Source organism: Typopeltis vanoorti, chromosome 13, assembly GCF_054136105.1.
Source record: "Typopeltis vanoorti isolate ZY-2024b chromosome 13, IOZ_Tvanoo_1.0, whole genome shotgun sequence".
In the NCBI taxonomy this organism is placed as follows: domain Eukaryota; kingdom Metazoa; phylum Arthropoda; class Arachnida; order Uropygi; family Thelyphonidae; genus Typopeltis; species Typopeltis vanoorti.
In genome coordinates, this window is record NC_143561.1 from 88,826,716 (window position 1) to 88,844,414 (window position 17,699).

General features: G+C 34.7%; 1 protein-coding gene across 1 annotated transcript in view; it reads right to left on the reverse strand.

The window, feature by feature from the left end:
* The window catches only part of Pdzd8 (PDZ domain containing 8), a 269,988-nt gene that overhangs the window by 9,254 nt on the left and 243,035 nt on the right, over positions 1 to 17,699 (reverse strand). The window contains exon 15 of the mRNA XM_090402639.1: positions 2,955 to 3,037. Coding sequence (XP_090258765.1) covers positions 2,955 to 3,037 — 83 coding nt within the window. The remainder of the gene's footprint in view (positions 1 to 2,954; positions 3,038 to 17,699) is intronic.

The following is a 17,699-nucleotide window of genomic DNA, read 5'->3' on the forward strand; positions in this document are numbered from 1 at the left end:
TCAGACAATCATCATGGCAGGTACACACATTATCACACATACAGCTCATTCAACTGTGCTCTAAACTGATTCAGTGTGACCACATTCACAACACGCTCAGGCAATGCATTCCACTCACCAACCACTCTCCATGCAAAAAACCTCCTTACTCCTCTGCTCACACCTTCTTTATACAGTTTCCAGAGATGGCCTATTGTTCTACCCCCATTCCCATTATATGAAAAATTTCATCTGTAATAACTAGACAACAACTCCTAACTACAGCATGATGGAAAAAAAAAAGTACTAAATAACTACAACAATATGTTACGAGATCAGCAGGTTTATTTACAAAGAAATACATGTTTCCACCTGATAAGTACATCCACAACTATTGGTGGAATTTTGGTCAAATAAATCATTAACGATAATAGATTATGTGCTCAAAATGGGCACCTCGTCTTTCAAGACAGGTTTCGTAACACATGTAAGGTTTTCTGTAGTGTTGGAGAACAAGAGTTAGGACATCTGCAGACATATCATGTAATTTTATCACTTAGTTCATCAAAGTTTGAAGGCAGTTCAATGGTGGAATACCCATTCCTTCAACCCCCCCCCCCCCCAAACAAAGGCATCCAGTGATGCGAGATCAGGAGAACATGAAGGATATGGAAATTTTGTAAACCTCGAAATGAGCCTCCTGGGGGAAATGTTCTGATAAGTAGGCTCTAGAACCATGTGATGTGCGACAGGTTGCTCCATCCTGTTGGAATACCTGTGCATGAAATGGAATGCTTTTTGCATGACACATCCTATGCAAATCCTGGGTGAATGAAACCACCACTCTCAATGCAGTGTTTGCTATTCAAGGATTCAGGACATGGTTCACCACCCTCTTCAATGAAGTAGGGCCTAATTATGCCATTACTGGTAACTGCGCACCATGCGGTGACTTTCTTGAGATTTCTCATGGACAAATTCAGGTATCAAGAAACAAAGAAACCTGGGGTTCATCTGTTTACACAACCGCTTAGATGGAAATCCGCTTTGTCCAAGAACCAAAAATTATGGAGGAAGGAGAGATCTTCACAGACATCTGATACTCGTGCACAGTATTCCTGCCATGTAGCATAATCCATTGCTTGCTGTTAAACTCTGACCCACTTGAATCACATACGAAAAGGCACCCAGCTCCTTATGGTTCTCTGTAGTGAATTAACATCTCTGTATTCTAAATTTTACTGCTGTTTAGCATTGACTGCATTTCAGAAACTATAACACTTGCTCCAGCACATACCCATGTTTCTCAATTGTGTTAACAGTTCGTGGTCTCCCTGAATGATCTTTGCATTGTGGCAGAACATGGTATGTCGAAACCTCTCAATTAAGGTAATGATGAGTATTGCTTGGGGAACACTTACAGAAATGATGGACAAACTGTTCACAAACATGTCGTAGACTTGGACCATTTGCTCTACCAATTCCTTGCATGAAAATAATGCTCAATAATAATCTTTTCTTCCAACGTCAACACCATTACTACAGCTAAATGTAATGGCTTAAACTCTACATGTACTCTTCTGTTAACGTGCATACAGTTGAATGGCATTTCTCATAGCGCATGTACTGAAGGGGTGTTGAACATCAGTACTGTTTTTTTTTTTTGCACCATACCATATGTCTCAATCATATCTCCCCCTCCTGCTATTCATAAGGCCTTGCAATTTACGTTCTTTCAATCAATCTTAATACTTCACATTCCAAAGACCACTGACTACCTTTGAATCTTCTCTGGACCCTTTCTAACATATCCTCATCACGTTTTTCATGCCTACAGCACCACCACATGTGGTGCTGTAGGCATGAATTCTTTGCCTACAGCACCACAGTACAATAGAACATGATGTTGAAGAACTTCATTGCAATATCGTTCATAGTCATAGTCCATTTTTCCAGTACTTGTAGCATCCATTAAGCATAATGCCTCCCCACACCATGATCCCAGCATCACCACATCTATCCCTTTCAAGAACATTCTCACGATGGTAAGCAGTACCACTTTCACAGATGATCAAGTATTGTCTAGAATCGGAGCAAAGACTAAAACGACTCTCATCTGTAAAGAGTACATCGGCCCATTGGTGTCTTGTCCAATTTTTATGGAAACAACACCACTGAAAACATGCTCTACGATGAGCTGTGGATAAAGGAATGCAGACTACAAGCCTACTTATCATAGACATCTTGCTGCAGTGTATCGAGATATGCGAGTACCTGTGCTTGAATGGTGCTGACTTGCAAGCTGAACTGCTTGCAAGTCGTCATGCTCTCTAGTAGACTGAAGGTGACCTTTGAGCAAACATCTGGAACACATTCCACTAGTTTGAAATGCTGCCCAGAGCCTGGATACAATGCTATCTGAGATTCCAAACTCTCTGGCAATATCAGTAATTCTGCAGCCTTCTTCAAGCTTTCCAATAATTCTTCCCTGTGTGAAATCATCTACATGATATCCTTGAGAAATTACAAGACATGCAGGTTTGCAACTTTATTCCTTCACAAAAAGAGCTTCCTTCAAAAAAAAATTTGCTTAATGCAGCCTTTTGCCTTTAATCCTGTTGTGCGTACCACCAAGTGACCCTTTGTGTGCAATTCGAAAATCGAATGTATACCCACTTTCTACTCAAAATCATTAGTTACACAAATTGCCATAAGTTGATTCATTTGAATTTGCGGTAATCTTCAGAAATAGTGTTTGTCCTTAGGTTTTGGACACTATGCGTACGTACTGTATATTAATGCGAATTCCATCCAAGGGTTTTAAACTTTGGGGTGAATTCACTACATTAGTGCTCTAAGTACAACCTTTCATGGGTGGAATTTTCAAGAATGAAAAGGCAACAAATAAAGTGAAAAACTTTACTTAGGTTTGAAATTTTATATATAATGCATCTTATAAATGAATATCACATCACCTGCTGTACTTTCAAAATTTTGAGCATGTACTTCAGCACTTAAGAGGTCTGTACATTCCTCAATGAAAAAGCTGGATTTTTCACTGAAATTAGTTAAAACAAAATATTAGATATAGTAATGTTATATATATAAATTTTTACATTGCTATATGAATGTTTAAGATTCTGAACTTAAACATACACATTATTGCACTATGGGAATTTTATGATTTAGTGAAAAAAAAGTTTTGTTATTATTCATTAATAACAATCTTTGTTAATTGCAATAGATTAACATACATTCTCTATGGAAGCACATGATTTTTAGTTTAATCAGTATTTTTCTCAGTTCCACTGATCCAAGTAATTAGGAGCATTGAAAAAGGGATGGGAATTGGGAAATTCATGTTGGCAATCAAATTATAGATACTATTTCATGCTTGCAGGTTTCTAAAGATTATGCATGCAGCCTTGTTCTGACTGATGATGGTACTAGTTCTATTGTTTCTGCATTTACACAGGAGGATGAACACTGTAATGAGTACCAGGTCAGTAGAAGTATTCACATACTAAAGGACTCATATGACATTCATCAATTATGGTACATCCTTTTTCTCAGCCTGGATCAATTTTTGTTGGACTCGCAGCAATATATATAAGAGGGGAAAAAAGAAAGAACTAATGGCTAACTGTTAGAACATGAGCTGACTGTAATATGTTTTAACTAATTCTAGTTTGATTAAGAAAAAAAAAAGGTGTGGGATACCATTACTGATGAACAACAGTCATGGAAATATATGTTGAAAACGAATATCCAAAATGTATTTATTTATTCTTTTTACAGAAGATAAATAGCATATAATTGTTGAAACATTTTGCTCAATTAGTATGCAAGAATATCACTGTTATGAAAATTATATATGGCTGAAATGATTTGGAATTAATACTATTAGGGGCTTAGATTGGCCAACTGGAATTATGAGCAATAGAACTAAGACTATGAGCAGAACAGTGTGTCTGTTTGTTCTCTGGCTGGTTTTTCTCAGCAGACATCTTTATGAGTTAGTCAAGCTCATAAAACTTACGAAACGTAGAATTTTAATAATATTAAAATTCTATGTTTCACCCTTTATATTAAGGTTGAAACATAGAATACACATGCACACACACACACATACTACATCAAAGCAACTAGTACTGCACTATTGTAAGCTACATAATGTTTAAAACTAATTAATCTGCTTAGTCTGACCTCTGGTAAAAATTAAATTGAAAATAAAATATTAAATAATTACATCAGCCAATTAGAAAATTCCTATTTTTGACATCCAGTACATAGCCTTTATATTATAAGCACTCATTCATAGATTAGTCCTGTTAATTCTTTGCCTAACCTAGAGTTATTGTATTTAGCCTAGTGTCCCTATAAAAAGGGGGAAAAAAACCCTCTCCAGATGACTTTTCGTTACTGAAGTAACGCCTTTCTGCTTTCAGATATCCAAGAGATGTGTGACTTTTATTTTTTTTTGTTATTGTTTAGTGTTACTGTAGTTTGGTACACTATGCAATCTAAGGATGAGCACTGTTGTCAGGGGTGTATATATGTTAACCAAAACTTAGAAATTTAACAATCACTCATTTCAATTTGGTTGTTTCATGAAGGTCTCACACACCTCTAAATTTTCTTTTGTTACACATTCTTGTTTGATGTAAGTTGTGTGCCTTTCCAATCATTGCTATAGAATGTTCTGTAGATGTTTACGAATTGAATTTTCAGTTTTGATTACTCATAAGTTGGTACCCTGCTTTCCTGTTTCATAGGTTGGTATGCAACCAGAAACAGGAAGTTGTGCTCAATATCAGTTTATTAGTTCTATATTCACTCTGCAACAGGCAGGTGTTCACGTGAGTTTTGAATTAATCTAATTTAAATAAGTGCAATCATTGTTCAAAATGAGTAAAATAAGTAGTAACTTTATGCCAATGAGTAAAAAAAGGCTGAAGAAGCAGAAATTGTTGAATCTACTTGTGATCCTATAAAACAAAAAAACTAGCACCGAAAATACACTTAGTGAAGAGGATCACGAAACTAAGACCGAAGTTCCACATGGTCAAAAGGAAGCAGATTCTGATAATGATTGGACCAAATGTTGGACATTTTTGCAGAAAAATGACTTCTGCGAGAGAAACGAGTTGCTGTATGTCAAGAATAAAATGTTGGGTTGTAAAGTGTGTCGTGATGTCGGAAGTCTTGCCGTCGATAAACACAAGGGAATGAAAATTTCAGTGGAGTGGGCAAATGCCAAAATCAGTCATTTTGGAGAATCTCGCAAACAACAGTTAATGCGTTAATGGTACATTAAGAAAAAAAGATTTATGATTATAAGGAGAGTGCAGCACACAAAGCATGCCAAAAAATAAAATCTGAAGCAAAAAATGAAACATCAGAGAAAGTTTTCCTAAATACTTTGTCTCATAATAAAGACATAACAGGAAAAGTGTTTCGAACTGCTTACAAAGTTGCGAGGAGAAATCAATCATTTAACAACTTTGAAGATGAAATAAATTTACAGAAACTTAATGGCCTAGACATGGGATATATTCTTCATTCTGCAAATGCTTGCATTAACATTGTGAGCCATATCACAAATGAAATGAGAAAACATTAATAGACAATATAGCGAACTCCAAGAACACCATATCATTACTTATTGATGAATCGACAACTGTGAGTAACACAACAACATTGATTGTTATTGTTTGTGTAGTTCTTCCTGAAGTTTAGGCTCCTGTGAGTCTTTTCCTAGATTTGATTGAATTATCAGATGTAATTGCTAAAGGAATATTTATTCCTTTAGCAATTTATGATGTAATAAATAATTTATAATGCTGCAGCCATATTGTTTGGTGTGTAGAATTGTCTGTTAGTGACACAGGGAACAATGTGGCAGGAGTGAATCGCTTTAAAAGAGTTTCATGGACAAACCTTATGTGACTTATGCTTCACCTAAGAATGCTAGGGAACTACAGGAATGTGCAGCGACTCTAGAACTTCAACTTCTTAAAACTAGCAGAATTTTAAGCACTCGCTGAGTTGCAGCTAGTTTTCGCACTATTTCTGCAGTGTGGCAAGACTTTGAAGCCCTAGTCCATCACTTTCTAGAGGCAAAAGAAGACAGCAGAAGAAGCAAAACAGATCACTTTCTTTATGAGGGCCTTTTAAGAAAAATAATGTCATGCGAGTTTTTGATTTGGGCCTTATGATGCTCTCCAAGAACTTAGTGAACAAAGTCTAGATTTATAAGAGAGAAATATTGACTTGTACAAAGTAGACAAGAAGATAAAGAATACATTTTAACTTTTTGAAGAAAGAATTGAAAATCCTAGTCCATACTATAGTATTTCTCTTCAAAGACAGAAGAAGATGAAGTTCTAAGGGATTGAGCTCCACAAAAATGAAAGACAGTCCTGCAATAAGTTCATCTGCTTTCTATAAAAGTCTAAAAGAAGCTGTTGGAAAGCGTCTGCTTAGGAGATGATGCTGATTTGCCTGAATGTGCTAAGATTTTAGATTCCAAGTATTGGCCAGAAAATCCTGGGAAGCATCTAACATTTGGTGAAGCTGAAATTAAAAAGTTAGCATGCAAATTTCGCTTAAATGAAAGAGAAGCAGTTCGTGGTTTCCGTGAATATCTTCAGGAAAATAAACTCCCGGACATACTACTTCCTCTAAAGCACATTTTGGGCACAACTGCAATCCGTTATTCTTTCCCTTATAGGTTGAAGAAATAAAGTTTAGTTGATAGACAAAAAAAGAGGGGACATGATAGAAACTTGGAAGATATTAAAGGGGATTTATAAAATGCACAAAAATTTTTTCAACATATGACGAGTAGTTTGAGAACTAGGGCCATCCGTGGAAGTTGAGTAAGAGTATGATTAATAGAGGCGTGCAGACCAGATTTTTTTCACACAGAAAAAGGTGAATGAATGGAATGGATTGCCAGAATTAGTTGTGACAAAGAATGAGTTTAAGTAAAGGTATGATAGGTTTTGTGTATAACAGTTAGTTTGGGTCTTCCTCAATGATTCTCCAGACTCCATGGAATACATAATTATTTGAAATGTGTTGTCTATTATATTTCTTACCAGCAGGTTTTTATGCAGTAGAATCATTTTTGGTATGTTTTCAGAAGTGAGGTCATTCATTTTTTTTCTATGATTTGTTCAACTGAGATTGCAAGTAAAGCATACCATTCATGAAATGTGAGGAGATGGGTTAGATAAGCATGTTAATGTTCTTATAGATCCTTTTTTTCACTGTTACCTTCTCAGCATAAGAGGGTTTTCCACTAAAAACTCTCATTGTTATTGTGGTATAATTCCTCCTCACCTTCTGATACAATACATTCTGCTCAATCTTAACCTTTTAAATATCCTTTCCATCCTTCCACCTTTGGCATGTTTACAAATGAACTGAATGTTCAACTTCAATTTGTGCATTCAGGCGTTTTGCACTTATTTTTTTATTTTCATACTCCTTACTGCCACACAATGGGCACCGATGGCAGAGTCACAACAGGCAATATACAGTAATAATACAGGGGAATAAAATATACAGTTGTTCAAATCAAATGTGAACAAGTACCTTCTTTCCCAACCCACTATCCATACGTGGTACTAATATACTATAGGTCGATCAACCAACCTCTCATATGTGGGCTGAACAAAAAAAGAGTAGCCTCAGTATGACTATACTTCTGACATTTAAAGTAGTGCGAAGGAGTTGGGATACAATCTTAGTGGGGGGGGGGGACTACTAAAATGCTCTGCTTTTACCGATATTTGGATTTCCGGATGTTAAATGTAAGGATAATATTACTGATCGAAACTAGGAAATCGTCCCTACATACAAGAATTTTTCTTATGGATGTCACTCTATAATCTTTTATGGAGTGAAATCTCATCAAGATAGTGTCTCACTCTGATATTATGCTCGAGAAAAGTCCAGTTTACAGGAATATTGCTGTGATTTGCATTCCTCTGAGTAACCCTGCACAAATGAGTTATCTGTTTCTGGAAAGATATTTCAAAATATCTTTTAATCAGATTTTCTTTCTCCCTCTCTCTACAGATTCTAGGGTTCCTCCCATCCAAATATTTATAGATAAAGAAAGGTGATATGAGGATATGATTGAAATCATGATGCTGTTATTAAACCACCTAGAACAGTGGTCGGCAACCTTTTTGGAGTGAAGAGCCATTTTTAAAATTCATCATCATCATCATACATATCAAAGATTTAGGCCTAGCATGGCCTGTTCCGGCCTTAGAAGTCATCGTTGAATCGTTTAAAAGGACGTCCTGGTTTTCTTTTTCCTAATGGCTTGTGCTTTAAGGCTTGTTTTGGTAATCTTTCTGTTTTCATTCTTTGAACGTGTTCCATCCATTTATGTTTATATTTTTTAATTTTTTCTATTACTGGTTCTTGGTTTAATTCTTTCATAATTTCTTCGTTTCTTTAGTGATCAAATAGGGTATACTTTGCAGTTTTTCTCATAAACTTCATTTTTGCTGTTGTTAATCTTTGTTTGTCTTTTTGTTTTATTGTCCAGATTTCGCTTCCATACATTACGACCGGTAAGGCTAATGTATTGTATACTTTTAGCCTGGTTTGTTTTTGAACTAGGTTTGGTTTAAATATAGAGTTAATTACACCTGTTATTTTTAAATATTTTGCAATTTTTACGTTTATATCTTTTTCATATGTGATCATACATCCTAGGTAGTTAAATGAATTCACCTGTTCTAAGATCTTGTTATCTATTATTATTTTAGTTCTTGCTGGATCTTGTCCTTTAAAGGCCATAGTTTTTGATTTTTCCATTGATATTATCATACCATAATTTTTGGATATCTCATTTAGATTTAAAATAGCTTTCTGTAAGTTATCTTCAGAATTTGTAATTATTATTTGGTCGTCTGTAAAGAGGAGAGTGTTTAAGTTAACTGTAGGTGAAAGTTTAATTCCTTGATGTAAATTTTTACTCCATTTTATTATTATTTCATTTAAGTAGATATTAAAAAGAGTTGCTGAGAGGGGACATCCCTGTCGGACCCCTTGGTTTATCTCTCTCGTATATGATAGCTCGTGATTTAATCTTATTTGTAGTTGATTAATTTCATATGTACTTGTGATAGCTTTTAGGATATTATTTGGTATTTGTCTTTCTTTTAATATGTTAAATAATACGTTTCTTTTAACTTTGTCAAATGCTTTTTCAAAGTCAATAAATGCAATATGAGTTTCTAAATTATATTCTCTTCTTTTCTCTATTATTAATTTTAGGCAAAAGGCTGGGTCTATACACGATCGTTCTTTTCTAAATCCATTCTGTACCTCTAGAATAAAGTTTTCGGAATATTTCATTAGTTTGTTATTTAAGATTCTGCTATATATTTTGTAACAGGAATTTAGTATACTGATACCTCGATAGTTTTTAGGATCATCTCTATTACCTTTCTTAAAGATAGGAATCACAATTGCTTTTTTCCATTCTATTGGAGGGATACCAGTTGAGTAAATTTTATTTAAAAATAATAAGCGTCTTTCTTTGAATCTTGTTCCTGCGTATTTATATAGTTCTTAACCTAGCTTATCTTCTCCAGGTGATTTTCTGTTTCTTGTTTCTTTCAGGCTGATTTCTAATTCCTCTTCAGTTATTTCCTTTTCATTTTCGGTAATTGTTTGCCAGTTGTCTTTTTTTAAATATTTGTCTGTCCACAGTTCTGTGTAGTAATTTAGAAATTCTTCTAATTTCAATTCAGTGTTTAATTTTATGTTTTCTTTGGTATCTGCATTTAGGTGTTTCAAAATCTTATATACATTGGGTCTTATTTTATATAAATCATGTTCTATAGAAACAAATTTATTCCATGATTCTCTATGTCTTTTTCTGACTTCTCTTTTAGCTATGGCTCTTATTCTTTTATATTCTATTTCATCTTCTAATCTTTTACTGCTTAACCATTTGTGATAGGCTTCTTTTTTCTTTTTGATTATTTCTTTGATTGTATCATCCCAGATCTTCAGTTTTTTTCTTTTATTGAATTTTTTGGTCTTTCCTAAGCTTTCATTTGCTGCTGCATTTAGTATTGTTTTTATATTAAGCCATTCTATTTCTATTTCTTCATTTTGTTTTATTTTATCTAGATATTGGTTAATTCTTTATTCATATAGCCATTGTACATTTGTGTCATTCAATAGTCTAGTTTTATAAACAAATGTTTCAAATTTTTCTTTCTGTTCTTGTTACTTGTAGCCATTTAGGTGGTAATCTTAATTTTATTTTAACAAGGAAGTGGTCACTGCTTATTTCATATCCTCTGTGAACTCTAACATCTAGTGAAAATTTTGATGTCTTTTCATTTAATATGAAGTAATCTAGTATTGATTTCCATCCTCTTGCTGCCCAAGTATATTTATGTATGTCTTTATGTTTATAGAAGGAATTCATTATTTTTAGGTTATTATAAACTACAAAGTCAATCAATTTTTTTACCATTTCTGTTTAGGGTGTGTTCTCCATGTATTCCTATATTTTTATTAATTTTCGTGTTTCCAATTCTTGCATTTAAGTCTCCTGCTAAAATTACGTAATCATATTTATTTATTTTATTATATATGTTTTGTAGCCGATTATAAAAATCAATATTATCCTGTTCTCTTCCTTCTTCTGGGGCATATAAACCAATTATTGTTAAATAGCCTCTATCTATTTTTATTCTAGCTTCTATTATTCTTTCATTCCATAATTTATAATGTTTTAACTGTTTTGAAAGGGAGTTATGTATCCAAATCATGACTCCTGCTTGTGCTCTTTGGTCTCTGTCAACTCCACTGTATATCACATTAAAATTTTCAGTTCTCATAGTTCCTTTTAATTTCTTTTTTGTTTCAGTGATTACTGCTATTTTAAAATTTCTTTCATTTAATAACTGGTCTAATTCTATTTCTTTATATGCTATTCCTCTTACATTCCAGTTTGCTGTGTGTGTTATATTTTGTCGTTTCCATTTTCGTTTTCCCTTTTCCATTCCAGGGTCGTTTCCCATAGATTCAATCCGATTATCTTTTTCTGTCAGCTTACAAGTAGGATTATGTTCTCCATGTCAGGGGACTAGCCTGACGATGGAATAGTTCAGTGGTAGGGCTGCTACCATAAGGATTCTGAACTAGCCTTCTTCCGAATTTAAACCCATAGGAGGAATAGGGTATATTGAAGGGGAAAGAGTAGATAGAGAGGGCATAGTTGTAAGGCCAGAAATGAAAAGACCCCATGGCCCTCGAGCTCTAATAGCATAAGGGTCATAAAGTAAGAAGAGTTGGCTGATAAGGCCTTATAGGAAAGATTAAAGTAAGTGGATCTTCCTCAAAGTAGAAGAAGGAGATGATAGATCGAGCTAGGGATCCATGGGGGTGCCCCGCTTCTCTTACAATCAAGATGATTGCCCCTTATGGCCCTGTTGGTCCACAAGTCCTTATTCAGTATATTCGGACCACTCCACCATATATATATATATATACACCCACACACACACACGCGCGCGTGCGCATGTACACACACACATGGTGGGCTTCCCTATCCATCACCCAGGGGACACGCTCTCTAGGGGTTACAGGGTCCCCTGAGAGATTTTTAAAATTATATCTGTTAAAAAAAAATTTAGGGAGCCACACGCAGTGATGAGCAACAACCAATGGTCCATGGGTTGCATGCGGCCCTCTCAGGTTTTTTGTGCGGTCCACGGTGTTTGTTTTGTACGGCAGAATTAGTATCTTTTAATTAAAGATCTACTTTATGAATGTTGATTTTTACATGTCGATTTATTTGTGCAGGGTAAAAAATTAAAATATACCTAAATAATGGAAAATAAATTTAATACTTTCTTATCAAAGAAAAAGAAAATATTCTTTATGCGAATCAAACCAAGTATTTGATTTACTATTTAATTGCTTCACTGCTTTAAATTTAGAAACTACATTGAAAAATATTATAATTAAATTATTTATTCAGTTAAGTACAGTAACATGTTATCATACTTGTAAAACACAGGGGTGGCATGTCACACAAAATTATATGATATTTTAAAATATTACAACAAAGATTTCCTCCTCCTTACAAAAATATATGTATAAAATCCAATAATATGCCTATTTCTTTAATTTTTTTAAATTTAAAATATCTTCTTAGTGCGACTTTTGCTGTTGAACTTCTTGGGATAGTTTCTCAATATGTGGTGAATACGCCATAATTTTCATTTTCAAACATGACGAAAGACTCGCGTTGTTTAGTTGGTTTCTCAACTTACTTTTAATAAAATTCATATTAGAAAATATTTGCTCACAGAAATATGTCGATCCGAAAATCGATAGAAGTCCAAATGCGTATGGTTTTATCTGAATGTAAGTGTCTGGTAAACAATTCCACGCGTCAAATACAATCTGATCTTGCTTTTTAAGATCTTCTATTTCAGACCATTTGTGTTGTATTGCAAGGGTAGATTTTTGTCTTTCCAACTCCTGCAGGTCAAATTCAAGATTTCTAAATTTTGAATTCCACAAATGCTTGGTTTTCAGGTCCTCTAACTCAAGTTGAAATGCAACCTCATAAATTCCAGCAAAAGGTGAACATTTTAATTTGGCAGGATTAATTTCAAGTGGTTGCAATAAAAATGACATAGTTGCCTTGTTCTTTCTAAACTCCTCAAATCTCCCATTAAATTCAGATCGCATATTTACCACAATTTCTTTGAAAAAGGTTAAATTTATGGAATTATTATCAGCTTGTTCTTGTTGATATTTCTTCAATGTAGGAAAATGTAATAATGTGTCTTTCTCTAAGTCGGTTGCAAACAAATACAATTTTTGTTCAAACGAAATCACTTCTTCTAAAAGCAAAACTGCTCTATTTCTCTTTCCCTGTAGTTTCTTATTTAGTGTGTTTAAATGGGAAGTCATATCCACCATAAAGTAGAATTTTTTTAACCAATGAGTGTCTTCTAACTGTGCATATTCAAGGTCTTTTTGTCTTAGAAACAACTAACCTCTCCAAGGCAGGTGGCAAATTGCATCAACACCACACCTCTGGAAAGCCATCTTATTCTGTTATGCAAAAGAAGATCCGAATATTTGCAATTGATTTCTTTAAGTTCACAAAATTGCCGATGATGTAGCAGTCCTGCCATTATTTTGTTAACAATTTCTACAACCAAATCCATCAACTACTGTTATCTCTTTTGGACAAGTTTGTGCACAAAGTGGATTATGCAGTGAAAGGAAAACATGTCATGTAAAATTTGTTTTTTAAATAAAGAAACAAAACCTTTTATTGTGCCTTTCATGCTCAGCACCCCATCGGTCGCAATAGATATTATTTTGTTAATATTAATACCCTTACTTTTTTGAGCAAGTGGTAACAGCAGATTCAATGTCTTCTCCACAAGTTTGTCCTGTAAGTGGCAGTATATAGAGTAATTCTTCTCAAGGTCCTTGAGAGTTTAGGTATCTACAAATAAGTACAATCTGTGCAATGTCATCCACATCGCATGATTCAGCACAGGCAATGGAGAATCCTAGTGTTGAATTTAGATCTGTAACCTGCTGATTTGTTATATCTTCTGCCATTCGTATAGTTCTGCAGATAATTTTAGCAGATAATGGCATGTCTTTTATTTTTGCAATTATTTCCACTTTGTTTTTAAAATCACAGAAGAGAAATTCAGACATTTTAATAAAACATTCTTTCACATATTCGCCGTCTGTAAAAGGTTTTTCTCATTTAACAACTTCTTGAACGGCCACAAAACTAGCAATAGTTGCATTTCTTTGCTTTTATCCATTTGGAAAATGAACATTTAGTTATGTTTACTTTGCGTTGCAGCTCTTCTACTGCCTTTTTTTTCTTTCATCTCCCTGTGGATATGCTTTGTCAAATGTATCGTGTTTATTTAAAAAATGTCTTGGTATATTTGATTTTTTATTGTTTGAAAGCTTTTCATGGCATATTAAACACATTGGAAATCCTACTATATTTGCTACAAACGCGTAGGTTTTGGTCCATTCACTTTTAAACTCCCGATTTTCTTGTTCTATTTTTCTCTTCTTTGCTGACATTTTAAATACTACAAAAATATTTTTATTTTGTTAATAATTAATTTAATATTACAATATTCACATTACCCAACACAATCACCAGTAAATGAAAGCACTGCAATGTCCACTACAAAACCTTTACTTATTTTAACAAAGTGAGCAGATTTACAGACCACACCTGCACTATATGTGAAGACAATGGGCACATTCAGACAGGCAAGCGCTACCATAGCGCTAGCCTAGCATGATGGATTGGTTTATTGCATGAATAATTAAAACAAATATTTGACAAATCAGTGGGTTTATGAATTCTTGCATTATCCATGATAATCCAAGACGAATGTAAAGAAGGATTATCGCATATGATTTCAAAAAGTTCAAACATGAAAGTATTAAATTTTTCAGCATTGCCTGTACAATTTTCAATTGTAAAATATCCTTGACTTAATGTAAAATGTCCTTAATTTATTGCAAATCCTATATTTAGGGTTTTTAGTTTCTAATTTAATAATTAACATTTATTTTGCATTATTCAAAAATAGATTGTTTAATAACGAAAAGAGCTGCAATTATTCATTCAAAGAGCTGTATGCAGCTCCGGAGCAGCAGGTTGCCGACCGCTGATAGTATAAAATGGTTATTCAAGCACTTGACTAGTTTCATGAAAGAACTGTGTTTCACATCATCATCAGGATATATAGTGAATAAAAAATATTAAGCTACAAATTGGTAATCACAATGTAAATATTTGAAAAAGAGAGACTAACAATGGAATGTGCAAGATTAGGAGAGGTATGCATGTCAAAACATTTCAGACATTCAAGTAAAAAAGGAAACTCAAATCAGTATTGGCACCACATACAATGGAAACCAGACCAAAAGTATTCCGGCAGAGAACTGAAGTGATTCGAAGAGATTACAGTTTCTACTTAAGAGGGTTCAAAGAGTCAGAAGAAATGATAAAACATCATCCGTAATAACAGCACAGCAAGAAAAAACAGGGCATGATAATGCTACTAATTATCAAGTGTCTACACAGCATGAGTGCACATTCCATTGTTACTCTCTCTTTTTCAAATATTTACATCATGATTGTTAGCAATTTGCAGCTTAAATTTTGATTTATTATATCTCCTGACGTGAAACAGTTATTTCAAGAAACAAGTTGAGTATCTTAATAAACATTTTTTTACTATGAAGATGTTCTATGTGGTTTAATATCAGCTTTACAATTTCATTAAAGAAAGATGATAATTTCTGAATCAGACATTTACATGTTGAATGTACAGTAAGAAAATATGGTACATTTTTAGGTGACATATGTTTTCTGCTTCTTTTTTTTCTGTCTGTTGATGTTGCTAATGGTTTTTGTACTTGGAGCCTTGTTGAACACCTTGAAGATAAAAGATTTATTCTCAAAAATCTGCAAACTAGTTATAGAAATTATTCTCACTACCATGAAGACCTTCATCTCCAATTCAACCCATAATCCTCATCTGCTTTCCAAGACCTGGTTCAGCATCAATCTCATAGCTTACTACACATGGCTTGCTTCAAGAATTCCAGCTCATACTCTGCCTATCCCAAAGCACGCAACATATAAAAATCAGTCATCAATGGATCTAAATCTGATTTAGATTTAGATCCATCCTTCTCAGCATTCAAAAAACTAGGCATTCTCTTTTGTTAAAGAGACTAGTATACCCAACTAACTCTTAACTATATACAAATCTCAAATTCATGCTTAGAATACTGCTCCCATGTTTGGGGTGGTATACCTAAAACTTCCCTTAAAATCTTTGAACCTGTCCAGAGGTGAACAATTAGGTTCATTGATGATCCTCTCTTACACATTCTCTTCAGCCTCTATCTTACAGATAGTGTTTCAGCATTGTCTATTCTACAGGTACTTTCTGTTTCACCTGTTAATACAAGAGCAGCAGCCCAGCATACCTTTAATGTGTAACTTGAAACATACCAACCCTGCTTCTCTTCTTCCTCTTTTATTCCGTCCACCTCTGCTCTCTGGAACAGCCATCCTCATGAAATATTCCCAAACTACAGCTCTACAAAAAAAAAATTATCAATAAACATCTATCTCAGTCCTAATCTACACCCCACACATGGCACTGATGTGATTATAAGGTCTCTTGATCTCTCGTGTATGAGATCAATACACACACACTACTTGGAGAGAATTTATACAGACTTCTCCACAGGAAAGGTGCATGTGTGCATTTGTAGGGGGTATAAATTGGAGGAATATGATGCTCCCTAGTCAATGCAACTGTGTCTGGGTGAAATGGCTGAGAGAAGGGAACTGATGGAGTTTGAAAGAGACATTGTTACAGGATGACATGTTGCAAGTCTATCTGTTCAGCAAATTGTTGACAAATTGGGCCATCCCAGGTCGACATTAGTGATACCACACTGAGATGGAAGCACAGGGAGTCAACTGCAAGTGCTACCTTCAGTGGACAACCCAACACGCTCACCAAACACGACTGCAGGGTGCTACAAAAAATAATATGTAAAAACCACCATTCGTCAGCCGACACGTTAAATGCAGAGTTCCAGGCATCAACTGGCAAATGAATCTGAATAAAAACATTCATAACTAAGGCTCACCTCATGGGTTACCGTGGTAAAACTACAATATCTAAGCCACATATCATCCAAACCAATATGCAGCATTGTCTTCAGTGCCGCAAAGAGCATGTCCAGTGTTGTATATCTAATCATCGCTCCATAACAAAGCTTTCATAGGACATGGAGGCTTTGTTATGGAGTGATGAATCTACTACGCTACACTCTCTACCAAGCAGAAGGACAAATGTGGGTGTGGTGGACGCTCAGTAAATATCTCTTACCAGAGTGCATAACCCCAACTATGAAATTCAAAAGTGGTAATGGTATGGTCCTGTTTTTCTTGGTTTGGCCTCAGACCTCTTGTTGTGTCCTGAATAAGCATTAAAAAGGTTTATATTAAAATATTCAGGTCACAACATTAATTCTACTCAGGCAGAGAATATGGAACGTTGGCAATAGAAAAAATAAGTTGTTTGTGAATACAAGTCAAGATAAAGTTTAAGGAATTGTACAAAATTGTATAAAATGTTTAAATATAATCTGTATTAAGTGTGGGCCTGATAATAGAAATCCATGTAAGCTGGCAAAATCCATTTGTAAAAACCAGCCTCTTGCACTGGAATAGTAAAGCCTGTGAGTCAGGGTTCAAAGGGTCACTTTTACCATCCTGCATTATGAAAATACTGAAAAGGGAAACCTAAGCGTCTTCCAGGAATAGGAGGCAGACACACGTGCGAAGGAAATAATAGAGGGAGCTAATGAGAGTGACGTGGACACACGTGACCAAGTTGGCGCATATCGCAAATATCGAGATTTAACAAGAGGAGAAAATTGAACAAAAAGGCCTTGCATGAAGATTCGAGCTCTCTTATCTTTTTCATCCTGGATTCCTGATCTCTCGGAGTGGTCCTGCTGGTCGTAGGAGGGAAGTCCCTGGCCAGTCGCGGAAGGCACTTAGTTTGTCTGTCGTAGCATTCGTATTGGGCCAAGCTATGTCCGTGTTCTAGGATAGCTGTGATGTT